At 41.3% G+C, this 22,656-nt stretch overlaps 1 protein-coding gene across 2 annotated transcripts in view; it reads right to left on the bottom strand.

The window, feature by feature from the left end:
• COLGALT2 (collagen beta(1-O)galactosyltransferase 2) overlaps window positions 1–22,656 on the bottom strand; it is an 80,249-nt gene that overhangs the window by 27,655 nt on the left and 29,938 nt on the right. For both annotated transcript variants that reach the window (XM_016145600.2, XM_036234523.1), the window contains exons 2-5: window positions 8,463–8,573; window positions 5,526–5,643; window positions 3,483–3,617; window positions 98–302 (exon numbers count right to left, since the gene is read on the bottom strand). In XM_016145600.2, the coding sequence (XP_016001086.2) occupies window positions 98–302; window positions 3,483–3,617; window positions 5,526–5,643; window positions 8,463–8,573 (569 nt within the window). The remainder of the gene's footprint in view (window positions 1–97; window positions 303–3,482; window positions 3,618–5,525; window positions 5,644–8,462; window positions 8,574–22,656) is intronic.

Genomic DNA, 22,656 nt, shown 5'->3' with positions numbered 1-22,656 from the left:
CCATACCTAGCAGCGTTTGTAATAAGATGCACAAGACAAAGGAGCTGGTTATTTGCCGTCTTTCCATGGGGAGGGTACAACCGAATACAAACAGTACCTGCTTGCCTGCTGGAGAAGGCAAAGACGATGATGTCGTCGAAGGTCCAGGTGTAGTCTTGGTGTGGGGGGTAGAACATCAGCATGTCGGAAGCTTCCTTCCTGAGGTCAATTAGGAAGGTGGAGTGGACCATGGGGACGGGAAAACAGCCCATCCTCTTCCATTCTCGAATCTGAAGGTAGTCTGGAGTCCGTTTATAGAAGCCCTGGAAAAGGGCACACAGGTGAGCTATGTCCTCTGAGCTGAACACGCCATCTTTGGCAGTCAGCTGCTAGCTGATTCCTTCTGCCATCACCAGTTGAGGAGAAGTCCCCAGAGTTACCTTCCCTCTTCTTACCTTGGCCTAAGAATCTCCAACTGAACCCAAGAATTGCTATTCACATATTGCACAATACTAAAAGGGTCCTGTTATCAGAAATAATTTGGGTTTCGGCATATCTCTTGAATTAATAATTTCGTAAAAGCATATTTTATGTCGACTTATGATTGCATATGAAGCGTGAGTATTAAGAGGTGGTAAACCCAAGCAACGAAGAGCGCACTTTCTGGCGTCTGCCTGCCTGAGTTCAAATCTCGCTTCGGCTACCCATCGTCTGTGGGTCGTGCAAAACAGGGACGATGGTGCGACTCATCCCACGAGGCTGTCTGTAAACATTACGAGTGCTTAGAACAGTGCCTAGCACCGAAAAAGCATCAGTAAATATTGGCTGTTATTAAAAATCACTATATTACATTGGTTAGTATCTTTAGCTAAACATGCAGTACTTAAACATAGAAATAGGGTCTTCTTTCAGTAAAGTTATTTCTTCAATATTCTGGTAGAACTGTCTCTGTTTCACATTTTGGGGGGAGTCTCCCTCTGAAAGTTCCTTCTGGGCAAGCACGTAGGACAACCGGTCCCCTTCCTCCGTGGTCACGTTTTCTGTTACGATGTCAGTGGCCACACGTTAGGCACTGCAGCGTCTTCTACTTCAGCCATTCCCCTTAGCACCTAGACCAGTGTCCCCGTGGAGCTAACCCTAACACTGCCACGTGGACGACAGGAGAGGCACAAATTAAGACTTAGGAGATGTGAGGCTTAGAGTCATTTTAACCATCTTCTAGCCATTTGGCCTTAGCTCGTGATCTGAGTTTCTCCTCAAAAATGGGATAATAGCTGCCCGGTCTATCTCACAGAGCTGTAGAATGAATCACATATAATAAGGTCTGTGGAGCTACTTTGAAAACGAATTCATTATGTGAGGTATTATTATTATTATTACCACAATTTTTATTAGTCTTTATCGTAAACATCACTTAATGTCCTTAAGTTAGGAAAGCATGGGTTCGATTTAGGCGTATTCTTCCAAGGGATGAAGAAAACGCTGGTTCCTGAAGGGGCTAAGAACGTGTGGCAGATATGAAGTTCTAGACAACTTAGGAACAATATTCTGGGCGAGCAGCTTGGAGCATTCGTGGTGATGGCAGATCACGGAACATCCAGGGGGCAGGGAGGGAAGAAGCAGAGAAAGAATTAAAATACTTCCTGCAGGTGGACAGAGGCAATAGTTGTGTGTTTTTTCCCCACATTAATTGCATGTGGTTGGTAATAATTCTTGTTCACTGGCTAGATGAGGACACCGGGGTTGTTTTGTTTTGGATGTGTTTCAAGGCCCGCCTGGAGCTGGCGAAGTCATCGGCGGCCCCAGCAGAAGCCTGCCTGGGAATGGCAGACAGCCAACAGCAGATGGAGAATAATTAGAATCGCCCTAAATGGCTCAGATTTTACTTTTACCTTCAAATTAAGTGAGCACGTTTCTCCTGTTTGCTTTTAATGATTAAAGCAAATAAGGAGATAATAGAAAGCTGGAGGCTGCTGTCAATCCATCACTCATTAAAAACAGCCCTCCAGTGATTCTGCCACGGGAAACACCGCAGGTCATTAACGGAGAATGTATGAATTCAAAGGAATCTGATGCAACGTCTTCTCACCAAGAACCGAATGACTTTTGTAATAGGAACTTAACGCTTCCCTCAAGAGATGCAGGTAGTAACGTGCATTCAAAACCTCTTAGAACTGTGAGAAATAATTGTAACAGAAGAGGAAGGCCTCATCCAGTAGTTTACTAGAACCACTGATTGGTAAATTTTCAAACATTTTGCAAGCCAGTTGAGATGTTGGTAGCTGTAAAAATAAAAATCAAGTTTGTCTTCATCATTCTAACAGCACCACAATGTCAGCTTTGCATATTTTTAATAATTACCCCAGCAAGTGGCTATACTGCAGTTTACTTAACCTTTCCTTAGCTCAAACCACGTTTCAGTTGTTTGCATGGTGGAAGTACTCACACCATGAAAAATGGAAAATATTACCAATCGGGTTTTCCCCCCACACACAAAGAGCCAATTATTAAACATTTATCAGCATTGGCCTCATTCTTCGTCCCAAATCAAACCAAATATAAAAGAGGGACTCAAAATTTTAGCCCTTTGTGTGCGTGAGACCATATTTAACATATATTTTTTCCTCAGCACATCTTTATTTTATATTGGTATATAATGATCAGTTTAATTCATCTAATTCTTTAACTAAAGAATTAAAAAAAAAAAAAAAACCATCCATAAGCATTCTCTGTAACAGATCTCTAGACTTTGAGGATTTTACAATGGAAAAGAGAGACGATGGAAATAAAAAAAAAAGTCTGTTTTTAACTTTAATTTTGTAAAAACAACCTCCCATAGCAGTTCTAATGATTAGGCCTCTTTGGAAATAAATTTTGCAACACATATCAAAGGTCATCAAGATAGTTATGCTCTTGACAGTCATTCCACTTCTAAAAAGATATCCTAAGAAAATCATATTAAATGCAGAAAAACTTATATTAATCATGATAATAGTTAAAAGTTGTGAGCAACTTAAAGGTTTTTAAACAAAAATTAAGTAAATTGTATTATAATCACTTGATGACTTGGTTATGAAAAACACACAAGCCGTTACTTGTGATGTTGGGGTGATGGGGGTTAACATAATTTTTTTATTGCTTTTTTTCATTTTCAAATTTTTCTATACTGTTCCTATGTTAGTGTTAATGACCAAAAAAAAAAAAAAAAACCTATTATTTTTTTAAATCTCTGAATCAGGAAGAAAAAAACCCCAAGTAGGCTTTACTGTTTGATTAAAAGCTTCTCATGCTAAACTCATTAGGATATTTTCTTCATAATTCATTAATTCAGAAGCGCTCACTGGGTTGTGGCATTGGACCTGGATTTACCTCCTTTCCTGAAAACGCTCGCTTTAAAATGACATGACAAGGGAAGAAATGAGAAAAAAAGTAAATAGGGCTACCATTGACACATAGCCGGCTGGTTAAAACTCACAGCCTTCACTCACGAGCCAAAGACTTGCCTGAGGTGTGATTCCACACCAGAAATTGGAGTACAGGCCCCGAGACTCCAGCATGGGGGCCACGATGGTTTTGTTTTCTGCAATCATTAGATTGAGGGTCTGTGGATTGGTCAGGAAGTTGTCCACATCTATGAACTAGGGAAAGAAAAGGACGAAGTCAGATGAAAAGGTACTTTTCCATAATGGGTTCAAGAGTCACCCGACACCTCGAAGGACCACAGGAGCTTGCTCGTGAGATACGGCGCCGGCATCTGCGCCCTCATTATGGAGACTCAGTGCAGCTGATGGTTTTCATTCATGCACCAAGTCTAACTTGCACATGTTCAACTCTGCAAAAGGCACCAAGCAATGAATCGGTGCTACCCCACTGAGCACACACTCAACAGGACCCAACTTACAAGACGTTAATGGCTCCCAAGCCCTTAAAAGGTCATTTAAAAGACACTTACTGATGCCAGGGGCATGCTGCAACATCCCCGTTAGCGCCCTGACCCCACGGTGCTGTGAACAGTGTTAACCTGTCTGGGACCTTCCAGAGGCCCAGAAATGTATTTATTCCCAGCAGCACCCAGGACAGTGCCTGGCACATAGAGGACATTCAATAAATTCTTCTTGAATAATAATGTGTATTGAGTCTCCACTACAGGTACAAATGGAAAGGCCTATTTTAGATTGTCTAAAGTAATGCCAAAATGGCCCCAAACATAGCCATCGATGTTATTTTAATGTTACAAGTAGAATTTTTGTTTAAAGTACATTATGTCAGTCCGTGCTAACTGAGAAGCTATGTCCCACTGTCTTAGCGGAAGCCCTTGTTAACACTGATTCGTTTAAAGGGACAGTATAACATGTTCTATCATATAATATAATCACATTGAACTATACACTTAAAACACGATTAAAATGGCAAATCGTATGTCGTGTATATTTTACCACACACACAAAAATAATCGGGAGCTTTTATTTGTATGATAGTCACTCTGTTTGCTAGAAATTTTATGGTTCAGCATTTGCACACGTCAGTGACACTTAAACAGCTATCCAGTGATATGCATCATCAGTACAATTTGAAAACTTCTACGAAGTTATTTGTATGGAAAGTGTGCGTGATAACTGATTGGGCTGAATTCTGTTGTGGTTGAGAGGCTGGGGATGGACACAGGTCCAAAGTACTCCCTTCAGGAATCAGTCCGGTGACTGAGAACAGATGTCAATACGTTTAATGAAACAACATTGGCTTTGCTTTCTTCGTGTTATTTCTTAGTGTTGTACTAGAAAACATTTGTCAAAAAGAAACACATGCATTTGGGGCGGGGCACAGATAAAGAACTTGGTTCCCATTACTTGTGGGGGAAAAAGTCTCTGTCAATACGCAAAAGGGAAATGGGACCACAGCTTTCACCGACACTGTCCTTTCTAGTAGAGACAGGTTCATGGAGGACGAGGATGGAACACAACATCGACTCCTAATTATCAAGTGCAGCGTTTTCCAAAACTAGCCCGAAAGCTCTGAGGGAAGTGATGGTACCTTTTCACAGGCAAAAATTCCCCACTGGAGTCCAGCAGAATGGGGAGCAAGCCGGAAGCCCAGCAAGACATGCCATTCCCCAAATCGCTCAGGAGCAAAAGGGGGTGGAGTTTCAGAGCTATTCATTTGAATCTCAGTTTATATAATTAAAATTTCATATCCCCAACATTCTTCTAAAAAGTCAATAAGGCTATTTATTTTGCTTTACCTATGTCATCCCCCATGAACTACAAAGATTCCGAAATTCTTATGCCTGTTATATGACAGAGATGGAATAATTCAGGAGCTTATTCACTTAGTTACTGAAAATGCCCGTCAGGAGTGGGTTTGAGATGAAATCCAGGTATCTCAAAATTAAGTTCCCCAAATTTTCCTTTGTGCCTTTATTAAAAAGTGGAAAGGTGGTGCCTAAACAAAAGACTATTTTGATTGATCCCCCGGTCCTCGTTTTTGAACAATTGATTTGGACACATTTTAGATAACAGTTGTCAGGAAATGAAACATCTGTTTTTTACCAGAATGTAGTCCGACCATTTTTCCCTGGCGGTTCGAAGGGCTGCCTGTCGTAGTTTCATCACATGGGCAAACCGGGAGGCAGGCCAGTGCTTTGGTCCGATTTCGTCAGGATAAGACCTAAAACAATAATAATAACAGCTTCTAATTATTGAGTGCCTATATATTCCAGGCACTATGTACTAACTCATTTACTCTTCCAGTAACCCTAGGAAGTAGATAATATTATTGTTAGTTTTATCCCCACATTACAGATAAGGAAACCTGAGTAAGGTGAGATCAAATAACTCATTGCTTACCATACACAAGAATCTTTATGTGAAATATTTCAGTGGCTTCTAAAATGACCCCCCGAGCCCCTATGAGGTAAGTTAAGTCATCCTGCAGGAGGTTGGTTCAGAACCCTCGCTGATACCAAAATTTGTAGATCCTCAAGTCCTTTATATAAAATGGCATAGTATTCACATATAACTTACATGCATCCTCTGTATATTTAAATTACCTCTAAAGTATTTATATAATACCCAATGCAATATAAATGCTATGCAAATAGTTGTTATACCATATTGTTTAAGGAATAATGACAAGAAAAATATCTGTACATGTTCAATACAGATGCAACCATCATTGGCTAACTACGTACATACCAGCAAAAAGTGATAATTTTTTTTCCAAATATCTTTGATCCATGGTTAGTTGAATCTGTGGATGTGAAACCCATGGGTATGGAGGGCCAGCCATTTTCTCCCCATTTCACAGATGAGGAAATTGGTGTTGAGCAGTTTAAGTCATGGGCTTAATGTTACCACGTAGTTAATAGGACACCCAGTTAGGATTTGAACCCAAAGCTCGCGTTTCGAGACACTATTTTACAGTTTTTACCATCAAGTAAATTTGGAAATTTCACAGCATAAAAATATCTGTTTCCCAGAAAAAAAAAAAAAACAAAGGTTGAATTTACTTGGGCAAGTCTCAGTAAAGGATTCCACGGAGCCCAACACAGTGACACATGCCGGGTCACGTGAGGTCACGAGAGGTCATGGAGCAGATGCATGATATCGTCGGGATCTCCGAGAGAGTCCCCAGCAAAGCCGGGCCAGGACTCTTGCGTGGCCATGCATGCGCTCCGTGTGCCCTTGACAACCCTTCTGAAAGCCCTTAACTGGTGTGGACCTTGACGCGGTCACAGAGCCCCAAACTGGCCGCACTGCAAGCTCTCGTCACTGTGCTGGCAGTACATGCGCCCCAGTGAACGAAAAACCGCGAACGCAACGCGGCTTTAACTACGTAAATGAGACTGATAGAACTAGGCACTGCATAGGAATCTGCTGGGAGGTCTGCCCCAACGGCTGCTTCGGTGAAAACCAGTACGATTTCCGTCTTTCCGAACATATTGCCCCAAAAAATGTCTTCCCTAATATTTCTCACACGGACCTTGGCATACAATGACTTAGTCAAAATCTGACTAGAGAGAAAATTACCAGATGCAAGATAGGTACATAAAGTCTTTCTGGGCCATTCTAATTAGGCCAAATTCCATTAGAAAAAACTCTGAAACGATGTTAAAAAATTTTTTTTGTAGTGTTCAAATTTCATTGTTAAATTTTGCTCGATATATGAATCACATGTTAGAATTTTAGATGTATGCATGTGTGTGTGTGTGTGTGTGTGTGTGTGTATATATATATAATCTAAGTATTATATACAGAGAGACTGAGGATCACACACTAGGATTTTATATATATATATATATATATATATATATATATATATATATATTCATTAAGCTGGAATTGCAGTAGCCTTAGGAATATTTACAAAAGTAAGTTTTAAATATATTTATTCATGTCTTCATTCACTCATTAATTCATCCAAAAATATTAATTTTGTGAAAAAACCTAGCATTAGAGGAAATATAACTTGTATACTTTAGCCTCTGCCAAAGAACTCAAAAATTATTTGGAAAACAATGTATGAATGATATAGTTAATGTTAGTTAAGCGTACTGTTGTGTCAAACAGGACGGTGAAAGTGAGCAAAGTAAATGCTGAGAGAGCAAGGTAGACCTCTGTAACTGCAACGATTAGCAACAGCTTTCTGTAATGGGTGGGATTTGGAATCGGAGTTGGTTACAAAGAAGGAAAGAGTCTTCCAGGAGCACAAACCTGCACAAGTGACAGCTTGGGGTTGAAAATAAAAGGAACATTCTAGATAAAGCAGATTTTCTTTTGGGAAGAAGCAGGAAATATGAGTGCATGGGTATGGATGGAAACTTTTACAAATATCAGTCTAGGGCATTTGAACTTTTTTCTCTAGGTCCTGGAGAACACCTGGAATTCTTTGAATAGAAAAAGTAAACCATCTCAGTAGCATTTTAGATTGATTGATTGGACAATATAGTATGTATCATGGCTTGAAGACGGAAACAACTAAGAAGTTGCTGTGGTTAAGACTGGAAATAATCCAAATGTCTGTCAGTAGGAGATTAGTTAAAGAATTATGATACATCCATGTAATGGGTGCTCTGTAGTCATAAAAATAATGAAGCTCCTTAACTATTGCTGTGGAATGAAAACGAAAATATGATTAGTGAAAAAGCAAGGTGTATGTTAAAAGTATATAAACTTTCCACTATGGGCCCTCAAGAATAAAAGGTTTCTACTCAAAATATGAATAAATACTATCACTATTTAAAAATATATGCCACTGTGCTAATTTATTTGTGAACTAATGAGAACCTGAACTTGGCCGGTACATGCGGGAGTAAAGAAAAAGAGAGTAAAATGAAGATCTCTCAAAGGTAGAAACTTACTAGCTACAGAGATGAAAGATGAGGAAAGGTCACATGTGCCTCCTAGACTGGAAGCCCGAATGGCTGGAAAACTGGTTAAGGAAGGAAGACAAATAATGCGTTTGCAAAATGTCCTCTTGCTACTCACTCAGGTTCAGCCATAGGCCTCCACTCCACATAGTGATAGAGTCTTTGTACATTTTTCAGCCACTCCCTGAGTATTTCTGTCGTATTATCCACATTGTGATCAGTGGCTGCCCTGCATGAGAGAAAGCACAACAGAGTTCAGTTATGTCATCAGAGGAAGAGAGGAAAATCCAAAAGACCCCAGATTAACAGAAAGGAGAATGGCCAAAAACCATCTCTGTGTCCTTAAATCCTTAGACAGAGCTCAGTCAATAGTAGGATCAGTAAGCAGTTGGACTTAAATGGTACAAGCATAAAATAAATCAAACTAGAGTCAGTTAATTAATCTTCTTGGAAATTTTCTTATTTGCTTTAATTTTTAGTTATCCAAGATGTAAACTCTGCCTTTCAACTTCATTAACAACTACCTTTGATTTAAGCAATAATTCAGTTGCATTTTCATTTTGAATCCATGTGTAGGTCACAATAAAATTTTTAATCAGTGCTACTTTAATCACATGTGCTAGAGGGGAAAGCTACAATACCAGTTTACAGTACGGCACTCAAAATTTAAGGTATCTTCACGGATCTATTTTAGATTAAATTTCTCATTGCTTATATAAAATAGAGTATCTTCAGAAGTCTTCAAATAATGTATACAAAACTTGTTTCTATTCTACCTTGAAAGTATATCAAACTGATCCACTTATAAAGGAAATTGACTCACTAAAACAAATATCTTTTCAAATCGTGTGGCAAAGTGAACTCACGCTGTATTGTGTATAAGATACACATCTAAAATAAAGTAATTCGAAACACATAAAAGGAAGAGATATAGCAGTTGATTGGGGAAAAAAGAAGAAAAGCAGGGGCTGTGAACTTGACATCAAATAAGGTAAAATTCAGGGCAAAAAATATTAAGCATGACAAAAAAGGATTATAATTATAATTGTAGAGGATATAGTTTACATCAAAGATATAATAGATGTAAATACACTTGCCCCTTTATATAGCATAAGAGTTGGTAAACTTTTTCTTTAAAAGCCAGATGGTAAATATTTAGGCTTGCAGGCCATACAGTCTGTCCCAACTATTTAACTCTGCCATTGTAGCAGAAGAGCAGCCATAAGTAATGCATAAAGGAATGAGCATTCCTGTGTGACAATAAAGCTTTATTTATAAAGTAGGCAGCTGCCCTGCAGGCTGTATTTTGTCAATCCCTGATATAGTGGAAAGTATAGAAAATGCCAGAAAAAAACAGAAACATTAACAATAAGAGAGGTGAACATGCCACTTTCAGGTAAAGACTGTGCGAATGGGAAAAAAATACATGGAGAGGATCTATACGATACATTAATAGAGATGATATTTTCTTTTCAAGTACATATGGAACATTCACAAAAATTTACCAATGATTAATTACAAAGAAAAATCTCTATAAAATGGAAATAATATAAACAGCATTCTCCGATCACAATGCAATAAACTAGAAATCCATAATAAAATAAAAAGCAAAAATCTCATTAAAAATTCTCTGCTAAACACTATTGAATAAAATAAGAAATAGAAAGCAATTTCAGAATTTATAAAAATGAATAATGAAAACACAACATATCATAATTTGGGGATACAATTAAAGCAGTGATCAGAGAAAAATTGAGTTTTATGTCCTTAAATCAATAAAAATAATAGCTAAATTCTTACTCAAAAAGCTAGAGAAAGAACAACAAACAAGCATCAAGAAACAAATAATAAAGATAAAAGTAGAAAGTCATGAGGTAGAAAACAGAAAAAGAAGTAATAAACAAAGAAAATATTGCTTTTTTGAGGGAAAAAAAAAGACAAACCACTAGTTAGTTAATCTAATCAAGACCATACAAAATATAAAAAATAAGAAAGGACAAGGATAAGAGGATTCTGACTAATATGGAAAAATTTTTTTTTAATCATAAGCAATTACTTTGTACAACTCAAAGAAAACTAAGTTTGAAAATGAAGGATAATGAAAGATTTCCTAGAAAGATGCATGTTAGCAAAACCAACTCTGGTAGAGATATAAAATGTAAACAGAACAATTTTTTATGGAGGTAATAAAGAGAAAAAAGTAACATTAGTCCCAGATGGTTTCACAAGGGAATTCTACCAGCTATCTTAACAGATGCTGTGTAGCTTGTCCAGAGTACAGAGGAAAAAAAGAGAAAATTCCAAGTTCTTTTAATAATGCAAGTATAACATTAATATCTAAACCTAATGAAGACACACATACACACACAGAGAGAACTACAGACCATTAATTTTTAATGAATATGCCGCAAAAATGCTAAATAAGGTGTCAGCAAACAGAATCCAGCATCCTATTAAGAAAATAATATATAGCATGGCCTAAGATTGTTCGATATAAAGAAAATCCATTAGTATATAACTCACTATATCAATAGGCCTGAAGAAAAATCATATGATTATCTCTGTAAATGCTAAAAAGGTATTTAACAAACGTGAACACCTACTCCTACTTTTAAAAAACCACACCGAATAAAATTAAAACAGGAAGGAAGGTAGGAAGAGACGGAGGGAGAGAGGGAAGGGAGGAAGGAGGGAAGAAGGAAGGGCAAACAGAAAAGAAAGACAGAGGAATAGAGAGGTGTCTGAGATTCTTAAAACAGAGTGAAAATGCCTAGATTTTATGGGCACCCCAGTGGTTCCTTCTGAGAGAGAAAACCACGGGCGTGATGGGCAGCAGTGATTCCCAGGGCCATGGCCTCGAGAACGGCGGACTAAGAACTGTTGACGGTGCTTATTTCTTCCTTACATGACACGTTTGGTAAATAGGGTTTTATTAAACCCGATTCATAATGGCTTTCCTTCTTCCTATTTGAGCTTTTGGAGGTCACTGCGGCTCCAAAAGTAACCAATGAAAAATCTTTAAGAATGTTCAAGAGAAAAAAAATAATTGTTGGGCAAATCATAGTGGAACCCCATGTTACACAGGGAATAAATTTCTGTCAAACATCAAGTCACTCAAAATTATGTAACTTAAGTCATAAAGTAGAGAAAAATGGGATCGATGCATGTGTGTCTAATATTCAAAAATCTTATTTTATAAAATGGATATTTGAACTAAAACTAGTCTCAGTAAAAACCAATGACCAACTTCATCTACTTCCAAGCCTCTTCTGGAAATCAGATTAGAACCGGCTTCTCCTTTCACAACAAGGTCTAGGCGGGAGGGAGACCCACAGGCCCACCTGGACATCGCTTCACCTGGAGGAGGAGAGCGCTGACGCGTGCGGCTGACCGTGTCAGGAACCGCAGGTGAGCACCTGGGGATAAAGACGGGTGATGCGAGGAGCGGGGAAAGCAGGACGGAAAGCAACCAGGGGCTCCGTCTCGTTTCGACTGTGATGAGAAGCGCAGTGTGTCAGCAAGAATCGCATCCTCTGTGACAGCCACAGGCCACCGATATCCAGCGACAAAGCCATGAAGGGCACTTACGAGAGTCGGACCGCTCACCTTACAGGATGAAGCTTGTTAGAGCTGATTCCCAGGTCTAATGCATATTATTCTTCACTCAAAATATGGGTAAATTAAAACAAAACAGAGAAGTATTTTGACTACCATGGTAGCCAGAAGTTAGGAAAATTCTATATTATTCTCAAATTACTCATAAATGGTGTAGGAGAACTTTTACATCATCTACTTCTTTCCTTGATTATTGTTTCTTCATTCCGCAGGACTTCCATTCTCTTTGCCCTCCCTACGCATTCATGCATTTCCTAATTATTTTAATAGAATTAGTCATACTGTATGAAATTTATTTTCCTGGCCTACAGACTAACAACTCCACACTCTAAGTAACCGCTACTGACAAACATCCCGAGCTGTTAGCCGCTCGGCGTATGCACAGATGGATGTATCTAATAAAAAACAGAAGCACAAGTTTTAAATACTCTCTTTATGGAGCTGGAAAAAAATTCCCTATCCAGTGATTTCCCCAAATTGTTAAGATTCTCTTTGTTCTCAGGCTTCCGAGGAAAAGAAGAAATTCTCCAGCTGTGGACAGAGGTCCATCCATACTGGCCTTTGATGTGCAGGGCCAATTTCCTGCACTGTCCCCAGACAAAGAACGGCACTGACCACATCAGCCCACTGAGGAAGGCTTACACTCCCGCCTCAGTACTAACTGCCCAGCCCCTCCACTCCCCTGCTGAAGGCAAATCAACAGAAATCCAGGCGGACACTTCTAACTGCTGCCTTTTAATCAGTCTGACAAAAATGTGTTTCCGTTTGAATGCATAATCATGAAAGTACGCAGGCACTGGTCCACCCAGAGGATTGGTGTGAGAGATCGCAAAGGCCCAGATGTGAGCTCCTGGGAGCAGACACGAGGCTCCAGTGAAGGGTTCTGTTTGCAAAACCCAGTAGGAGAATGCGACCTGGAGGGCCTGTCCCGCTGTGAGACTCCACAAGCACCTGGGCACAAAGCGCTGTGGCTGGCATGGATTTTTCCATCGAGCCAGGAAGCCGAGGACACAGCATGCGCAGCTGCTCAGGAGAAGCCTGAGCATCTCTTCCCACCGAACGCTCCCTGCGGTCCCACGGAAAAACGGGCTCTGCCATCCTTCTCCCAATCAGACCAGGAAACGCACCCAGATAGGGGAAACGACGTGGCTAAGTGATTCCTTGAAGAAAACAAAGGCAGCGAAGAGACATGTGGAGAGGTGATCTGTGAGTGATTTACAGTCCTACCCGAACTGGAAAGTCACTGTTGGAGAAGGCCTGAGCACACATCGGCTGGAAGACCGTGCTCCTGGGAGGTCAGGACTGTTCGGTCGCAGCCTCGAGGCTCCCAACCAGAGCGGAGTCACCCTTAAATCAACAACTCCCTCCCTCTCTCTTCCCTGGGTCTCCCTGGCTCAGGATCAGACAGCAAGGCGAGCTCATCTCTTGAGCAGTGCGGTCCTCGCATAATGAACTTCCTTTGAAGGCCATGTTGGAACAGTGACTTCCCTTTATCTCCGAGGAGCATCAAGACCTGCCAGCCTCTAAGAGGACTCCCTCCTCCACATCTAGGAGAGCCGTGGGCCTGAGACGGCCGCTGTGCTCACGGTCAGTCCTCGCTCTGTCCATTAGCCTTTCTGGCTTCCTTTGGTGCTACTTCCTGAAACGGAAGAGCTGACAGAAGCAGATGCAACAGCCACTAGGCCATTCCTCACCATGACACTGCGCATCTGCTCTGTCTCTGACTCCGCTTCTCCTTCCTGTTTTCGCTTCCTGTTTTCTAGCTCTGCACGTCAGCAAAGGCCCACGAGTCTCAAATTCAAAGTCAAAATTGGATAAAGGTAATTCACAAATACGATCGTCAGCATGTGCGGGGATCTCCTTAGCTGATGAAGGTCCCTGGGCTGGCAGGTGCATTGTCACTGTCGCAGGGAAAAACGAGAGCTCACGGAGCAAACCAGTGAATAAAAACATCTGCAAGATGCTATCGCTTTACTATTTCGGCTATGGCCAAAGGGGAGGGAAAAAGAAGAAGAAAAATTAAGATTTCTCTGGCAATGTCTAAACACACTGACATTTCTCCTTGTTCCGGGTCAGTTTTCTTTCCTCATCCTTGGCTCTTAAACTAATAGCTGACTTGAAATACTTAGCACTGACTCATTTATTTTTTCAAGTCCTACTGAGGTCGTGGGAGCTAAACTCGCGTTGGTAAGCGTGGGGCCACCAGAGCCACATAAGGATACAAACGGGGTCTCTCAGCATGTGGAACACAGACGTTGAGGAAACGGTACTTCTGATCACTTCCATCTGCACCGATCCTCAGGGAATGCTCTTGGCTTCTCTGCCATCCCAGAAAGTCTCAATTTCGGACATGACAGGACAACAGATTACAACGGGCGGGGCAGGATAAAGGCAACGCTGTGTAACGGTTGATCTTTGCTGCCGCAGAACCTCCCAAATACGCCCCTCAGAGGTGCAAGGGAAGAGTGATGAAATGAACAACAAAGTTAGTCACCACCTGGACGATTCACACCATGACTAACGAGTTGGCGAAAATGAACTTTCCAGCTTGAGGCTTCAAAGACCGATCTACCCTCTTAACTGCCTCTTGTTTTCACCCCATAACAGATGCTCATTGGTATAGGAAAGAGCTCCACCTTAAAATAAATTTCCGCTTTTGGAAGCAGCTAGTAAAATTCATTTTCAAGGAAGGTCGTGTCACCAAGTCCTGCCACCTCTGCTTCTGTTCTCAGAGGAAGCCTGGCCAGCTGCTGTCCTGACAGCAGCCAGAGATATGCTTGGCCACTGGGCAACACATGGTGAGAGATTCTTGCTTTTTGGTCACTGGGTAGAGTCGTTTAAAATCTAGACTCCATTTGCTTGGTGGAAAGGAAACATGGATATGGTAAAGGATACAGATACGGATTGGGCTAGGGAATTCTTCCAACGAAAGCCTTTTCCTAAGTCCTACCAACTCGATAAGTAGCAATTCTTCATAACGAATGCAGAAATGAGGGAAACTCACTTCTCATGAAACCCTCTTCACTAATCTGTCGCCATATTCAATATCCCCTCTTGGCATGTTCCATTTAATCTCAGAAAACAACCATAGGGATTACACACCTAAAGGCTGGGAAAGAGTGATGTAAAAAGAAATGATTAATTATGGAAATGCAGTCAACTAACGAAAATCAATTTCATTCCTAAAGGGCCAGAGACGGGAATGGAAAATTTGCTGACTAACTACTTAACAGTAAATGCAAAAGCCTGATATCATCTTAAAAAAATCAAGATGAACTTAAATGTATTACGAATGATTCTTTTCTTGATATTTTTGACTCTGAACTATAGTTTTCTTCTCTTGGTCTTAACAACTCCTCACCAGACATCACACACCACCCCATTTGAGCCCTATGATTAGCTAAGCTAGACATTATTTTCCTCTCCTCATGTTATAGAAGAGGTTATGACTTGCTAGTCATGCAAATAGTGGGCGTTAGAGTTTGGACTTTTCTTTTAGGCCATCCCAACCTCTTCTCAAACTCTCCCTACCACACTCACCTATAGAGAGTGAATGCCCACCTGTCAGATCAGGAGGAATTCTCTGCCTTGTCACAGACATCAATCAACACAACTAACACGAAAATCTCAGGATGAAAGGATGGAAAACTCCCAGGGGAAATAAAACAAGAAAAATGGGAAGATTCATCAGTTCCCTATAAGCTTTGTTGAGGTTCACAATTAGGCATAATTTTCCTTGGAGTCAAAACACTTGGAATTCTATGAAAATATCAGCGGCAGCATCCAAGACAAGATAATATGTTTCTTATTTGAGTACTACTTTTCTTGTTGTTTTTTTTCCCTCTTTTGTTCTTTGTTTATTCTTCTTCCTACTCTTCTTTGTCCACTCTTCATTTCCCCCTTTCTCTTCCTTGCTGGATTTTCAAATTCTATTAAGTTCTTTATTTGCGGATGTGCTCTGAAGCGGTGGGGTTACCAGTGAAATGTCCCCGCATGGTCAAGGACGAAAGCGCTGACAACTAAGGAGAGGACATGGCGGGATCTGGGGCCACATTCTGCGGGACCCCTGAACCTCTCCGACCTCCAAGCACTTCGGGCTAGACTGGGTGACCCGTTTCTGTAATGACAGCGATATCCTGCCCCGTACTCTCAGCTTTGCGCTTGCTCCTGTATAATAATTAACTGGTTCTCTGACTTTCTTCCTTCCCGGACTCTCTTCCCTGACGATAGGACTATTCTAGTGGCTAACAGAGTTTACTGTGTGAAACAGGCATTTATCATGGGCTTGACAAATGAATGAATGAATGAAGAGTGAACAATTTCCGGGGGAGACTTTTCCCAGTCCAACTCGAATGGCTGCAAGGCTGAGCGCAGGTCACATAAAGGAGTGAAATGGGCCACGTGTGAGCTCGGAGGGTGATGAGCGTGTTCTAAAGCGCCATCCATGTCACACGCAGCACAGGTCAGCCGGCACTCCATTTCTTCTTCATTCGTATACCATTTTGTGTGGACATATATTGTCATTTCCCCTGGGACTGTTGCTCACTTTTAAAATATTATGGAAAATAAAGAAAAAAGATTTTATTTTATTCTCTACCATTTATGGAGAACCTATTACATTACAGATGCTAAGCTGGGCATTTTACGTATGTAACTCTAATCTCTACAGTAATTTTCAAGGTAGGTATTATCGTCCTTGTTTTACAGATGAGGGACCTGAGGCTTAGAGACTCTCTCCCAAAGCTTGTTCTCTTTTCACTTATTCTTGAACTCTGACATGGATTTTTCCTAACTTCTGAGATTCTCGGTTTTCTATTCCAATGCAGCGAAGAGGGACCCTTTCCTCTGCTATATGAATATCTTGATCATATATGTCACACAGGACTGTGGGGACAGTTGCAATCTGCAAAGGGTGTCAGGTCTCAGCAGAGTTGCCAGACAAATGCCACCGAGATTCAGCCAGTCCTCAGGCCTGGCAGGCACTGCCCTGGTGAAGCACGAAGCCCACGAAACGTGAAGTCATAATGAGCAGGGGCCAGTGTGACCACAGAGAAAGTCACAGCCCAAGCACTCGGTTTGCTACATGAAGCACCATGGGAGGACCTCACCAGCAGGAGCCACTCTCTGTGCGAAGAAGAAATCTGGCCGATCTGGGCCCAAGATGTACAGAAAGGTCTACTTTGATGCATTCCTTTCTGGAGATCACTGCAATTCAAAATGACAGTAACTATTTTGGTCACCCATTGATCCTGAGTTACTTGTCACTATTACCTAACTAACCACATCCTTAATCAAATAAAAAGTATGAAGTCAGGAGATGTGGCTTCTCTGCCCACTAGCTCTACAATCATAATGAACGTACTTGAACTTTCCATGCCTTGTTTTCCATCTGTAAAATGGAGTCATAGCATTTGCTGTAGTACTTAGCTCAATGGGTTGCTGAGGAGCCAACAACATGCGAGAGAGTTTTCAAGAAAGCCGGCCTCTCCTTAGATCTCTCTCTTTCTCTCTGTCTCTCTCTCTGTCTCTCTCTGTCTCTCTGTCTCTCTCTCTCTCTCTCTCTCTCTCTCTCTCTCTCTCTCTCTCACATGCACACACACCCTCAAACAAAAAAATAAGACAACCTGTTAAACAGGCTCTTGAGATGCATACAATGAACAAAGTTAATGCATCAATGCATGTGTTTAAGTCAAACAAGCCAGTTACCACAGTCTATCAGTTTTTAAGAATGAAAAGTACACTTGCCTATTTAAACACAGAGAAAATGAAAGAATAGTACAGCAAAGACCGCTAACCATCTCAATATCAGTTTTCCTCTTCTTCCCTAGTAACAGACTTGTTAGCTAAGCCTATGACCATCCAGCCACAGGAGCAGATCCTAAGCGCCAAGCCCACAGGACGTTTGTCTATTCTGTTTATTTCTCTATGCCTAGCACTTAAAAGGCTGCCTGGCACATAGTAAGTGCTCAAAAAATGCTTATTGAACGGTTCCTTTTCTCATCAAACTTTGAACTTAATAAGAACTATTAAAACACCTGTACAGGCCTCTTGGTCCAATAGCCACCTGTGTCTCCCTGTGCATGTCCTCTGTGCCAGGTACGGTGGCATGTGCTGGAAAACACTTTGTTGCCAGTGCTAAGATGCTCCTAGCTTCTCACGGTCGAACAGGAAATGCAGGTGCACACCTGAGTAACTGCAAATTGTGACATTTGTGATAATGGGTATATGGCAAAGTCTCCAACTGCCAACGAGGAGGGAGGAGCTGAAAAGGTGTGGGAGGAATCGCTCTACCATAAGCCCAAACTGGGATTAAAGACTGAGAGGGAGGTGGAAGGTAGAATATTCCAGAAGGAGGAACAATATGTGTGAAAGTAGAGGGAAATACAGCAGGACGATGCGTTTGCAGAACTACGTGTAATTTTGTTGGTTTAAAACTTTCGGGTCAAAGGGGTGAGGTAGAAGCAGGTCATGGGCCATGCAGCTGTACCTTGGGAATGGGATAAGTGTAAGAAACAGTGAAGATGTGTGCCCCACTTTCTTGGGACCCTAGCACCCTGCCCTGCCTGAAAAAATACACTAGTGGATAATACTCTGAAATAATGTTTCTCCAAATAGTGGTAGGTATTGTCTTTGGCATGAACCAATTATTGAATTCCTCAAGGAAATGCTCAAAATACACACGAAGTGCCGGCCCCCTTGATTCCATTTTCACACACAGATTCAGCTGCCGTATATGATGAATTTTGGGGGAAAGGTATGATTTCTAACGTTCTGACCCATTTTCTTCAAAACTTCATTGATACTTCTCAGACCATTTGCTCCAATTTCTCACTCAAAAACTGTGTCTGGTACATGGCAAACATGCAGCGAGTGCTCGTTGGATGACTAAGTGAATTAATAAACGCTGGCATAAATCGATGACAAAGTGAACATATACTCTCCATATGTCTTGAAGCTCTGCTACCTAAGAAAAAGAAGCCGCAAATACAACAGAATAGTGCTAAATCGGCATAAAGCATTTCAATTTTTTAAAAAGCCATCGAGCTTCTTCCTACTATGGCATTTGTTTCCCATTGAAAAAGTTGGGCTAGAAACACGAACAAAGACAGAAAGTACCCAATTTGCAAACTGAATTCAAGGCCGTTTCCCCTCAGCGTCTCCTACAATGAGGTCTTGGCTCTGGCTAACAAAAATTTTCTGTCCAGTCCATTGCTATTACCCAAACCTGTTGTCCTGGTTCCAGTAACAACAAGCCTGACCGACTCAGGAGGGAGAGAGAAAATGTTTGCCTTGAATTTACCTGCTTTGAAAAGTTTTAAGCCTGGACTTCCCACATCAGTTCATGAGAGATTTTTTTTTTTTTACCTGAGTGGGGGCGGGGGGGGGAGGGGATGGAGGGGTGGGGAATACCGTTCGGCAGGTGTTAGATGCACGTTCACATCTGCACTCACCCTGAGGCAAACTGAAGAGTGCCGAGACATGTCTTTAAAGGAGTCTGGGCTTATTTACTCTTGTTCATGGTGGCAGAGGCTATTCTGACGGTATTTTTTCCCATCTCTGTTATGGAAAACTACTGTCAGAGGGAAGGAACACTCTGTGCTCCTCACATTTCCAGGGTTTGTAACTCGCTCCTGGGAGGGCTCCCTACTACCTTCATGCTCACCGTGCTTCAGGGAGGGGAGCGAGAGCGAGCAGCTCGGCCCCCACGGCCCGTCAGGCGGCGAACTACAACCCCTTATTCATTTAATCTTCATTTAACCCTCACAGCAACCTTATGATGTAGTATTCTTATCAATCCCATTGTAAAGATGAGGACAATGGAGTCCAAAGAGGTGACGCATCACACCCAGATCTCAGAGCTGGTGAGAGTTAGAGCTGGTTAGAGTTACAGCAGGACTCGGATGGCTGTCGTGTGACCCTTACTCTAAGAGTCTTATTTTGACATTGTCCTTCGGAATGAAGTTTAAAACAGAAGGAAAAATTTTAGGAAGGTGGAGAGTAAATCGTAATTTTGTCTTCAAAGTGCTAGCTCTATCAGCAGGCTTTATGTTATTAGTAAAATTGCCACAGCCACAGGACATTTTTTGAGTCCCCGTGAGTCACCGGCCCTCTTATTTGCATACCTCAGGAATAAACATATCCAAGCGAGTGCTCATAATTGTGAATAATGTCTTGAGGAGCAAATGGCACTTAACAATAACTAATTGATTTCTCTCTTTGATGTTTCTCGAACTTTCTGTTGTACCCTATATATCCTTATCCTATAAGGATGGATATTTCCCCTTGCCGTGAATGGAGAAATGAGGTTTAGGGGTAAAAACAAAACAAAACAAAACAAACAAACAAAAAAACTAGTGTTATTTAAAAGCCTACCCCATTGGAAGGTGGGACAAGGGTTCTGGATCTTGACTGCCAAGATACTGAAGGCTTCCCTGACCACATGGGTCAAATCCCCTGGCGATAAGTTCTTTTGGTACCAAGCTCCTCTTCTTCCCAGTACTCATCGCAGTTGCAATTTGATATTTACTTCTATGGGATTAGGTAATCTGTGTCTCCCTCTGGTCCCTAAGTGAGGGCAGAGAGATGTTTGCCTCTGCTCGTTATTGTATCTTCAAGCCCCAGACGGCGCCTGGCATCAGCACTAGGTAAAGTGTTGCTGAACAGATAACTGTGTGCGAGACCGCTGTCCTCATCCCTCTTTTTCATCGCTGTATCTTTCCAGTGTGGATACCTCACCCATCAAAATGAAACACACGATCAGACAAGACTGGGCAAACATCTTTTGGGGCACTTGCAGTCTGTTTCATAATCCATATCTGGAAAATCTGAGTTTTAAGTAGACCCCGGAGACAGGCATGGGGTTGGACGCTGTTTGGTATCCAGCTGCTGGAAGGCTCGAGGGAGCCCCACGACCTGTCCGGGAGGAAGCAGGGGACGTGATCAGTTGCTTTGAAGGCAGCACGCAGAAGACATTTGGCCAGGGCAGAGTTCAAGTAAATGTGATTATGGTCGATGGTAAATATGGCATCAGGTGAGTCATTCGTCTTCCGGGCTTTCATTAGGGTGTGTCCTTTGAGCCGAATTAGAAATCCAGCAAAAGGACTTGGCGCTCGTCATTATAAACAGACTCTAATGCCAGCCAATAAAGGGAGAAACCTGCAACTTCCCTTTCAGACCTAAAAGAGGATGTGATGGCTTCCCCAGGACCAAGCAGGACAAAGGTAGCTTTCACTGACCTTCTTTCCCCAGTTTTAAGTCAGGCCATGTCTAAGGTGTGCTTTAGTTCTTAGCTGCCACCATGTTCTTCTAGAAGTCCAATATTGAAAATTCACTTCCCCAGAATCTCCTGACGAATTTTCTTTTTCAGTTCTCTGTGAATTATCATGTAACACGTTACAGGTGAAATTCTCATTTTCCTTCCCACATAGCTGGTGTCTGGAGAGGGAGTTAGGCATTACCAGAGCCAGATTCGAACTCGCCAACCCAAGCTTCTTCAGCAGAGGATCAGAGCGTAGTCTGAGATGAGCCAAAATTTCCATCAGGACAACTGTTTGTAGGAAGCCGTAACAGAAGCCCTTTGGTACAATGTGAGACTCAAAAATGCAGATTTAGTAAAATGAATCATGTGTATTTTCTCCTTTACTCCTCACCACATTCTAGGAAGTAGGTATTCACCCCACCTTATGAACAAGAAAAGAGTCACAAACCTAGTAAATGACAGACCCAGGATTCAAGCCTATGTAATCTACAAATTAAATATGAATTTTCAAAAGCAACGACGGATAGGTTTCTTTGTGGTAAGATCTCAAGGGCAGGAATAACAAGATACCTAGGATGAAGTCAAGAATTTTACACCTGGACAGATTTTTTTTTTTAAATAGAAAATAAAGTCAATGTATCTGGTTATACTGTCTACAGATAGGTTCCTTTCTATCCAGGAGGCTATGTTTTAAAGTGGGTTCTGGAACCCTTCAGCTTTTAATCATGACTAAAGGACTTATCTCTAAGCTTTCATTTCCTCATCCGTATTGTTGTAAAGACTAAGAAACAACATGTGGAGAGAATAAACTTAACGGAAGGAAACGAAATGGAGAGGAATAATATCACTGATGCATAGTATCATTTTTTTGAATATATAAAATTTCCAAACTTATGTAGCAAGAAATTGTGACTATAGGTAGCACATCAATAAAAGTAAAATCTACTGTAATCCAATAAAAGACATTTGGCCTTAATTTGGTGGAAAATCTTCCAAATAATCAAAGAACCTTTAAAAATCTAATTTATTTGCAAAAAAAAAATGATTTTTGAACCCTGAATCTATAATGAATAATTCCCAATATATATAATCATGTCTGAATATAGATGAAAAACATCTTAAATAAAACCCTAGCAGGATAGAACACAACAAGTGTATTGAACGCAGAAAAAGAAATATCTACTTGAGTTAGCGGGGGCGGGCAGAGGGGGTGGGGTTGGGAGGGACCGGGGTAACCCCTGGGCATCCTCTCCAGGAGGGACGTTCTGCAAGGGAAGACCCTCAGCTTCGAGAAGCCAGAGCCATGTCAAGCCAGCAGGCTCTCTGCTTCCAGCTGGTGCGTTTTTTCTTTCTTTTTCTTTTGTTTCTTTTCTTTTCTCTTTCCTTTGTTCTTTTCTGGTTTGACTATTTGTTTTCCTAAGGAAAGCTTATGGGTTTT

Source organism: Rousettus aegyptiacus, unplaced genomic scaffold (genome assembly GCF_014176215.1).
Source record: "Rousettus aegyptiacus isolate mRouAeg1 unplaced genomic scaffold, mRouAeg1.p scaffold_m13_p_17, whole genome shotgun sequence".
Taxonomy (NCBI): domain Eukaryota; kingdom Metazoa; phylum Chordata; class Mammalia; order Chiroptera; family Pteropodidae; genus Rousettus; species Rousettus aegyptiacus.
The sequence above is the reverse complement of the archived record's forward strand: the minus strand, read 5'-3'. Positions and strand labels throughout refer to the sequence as shown.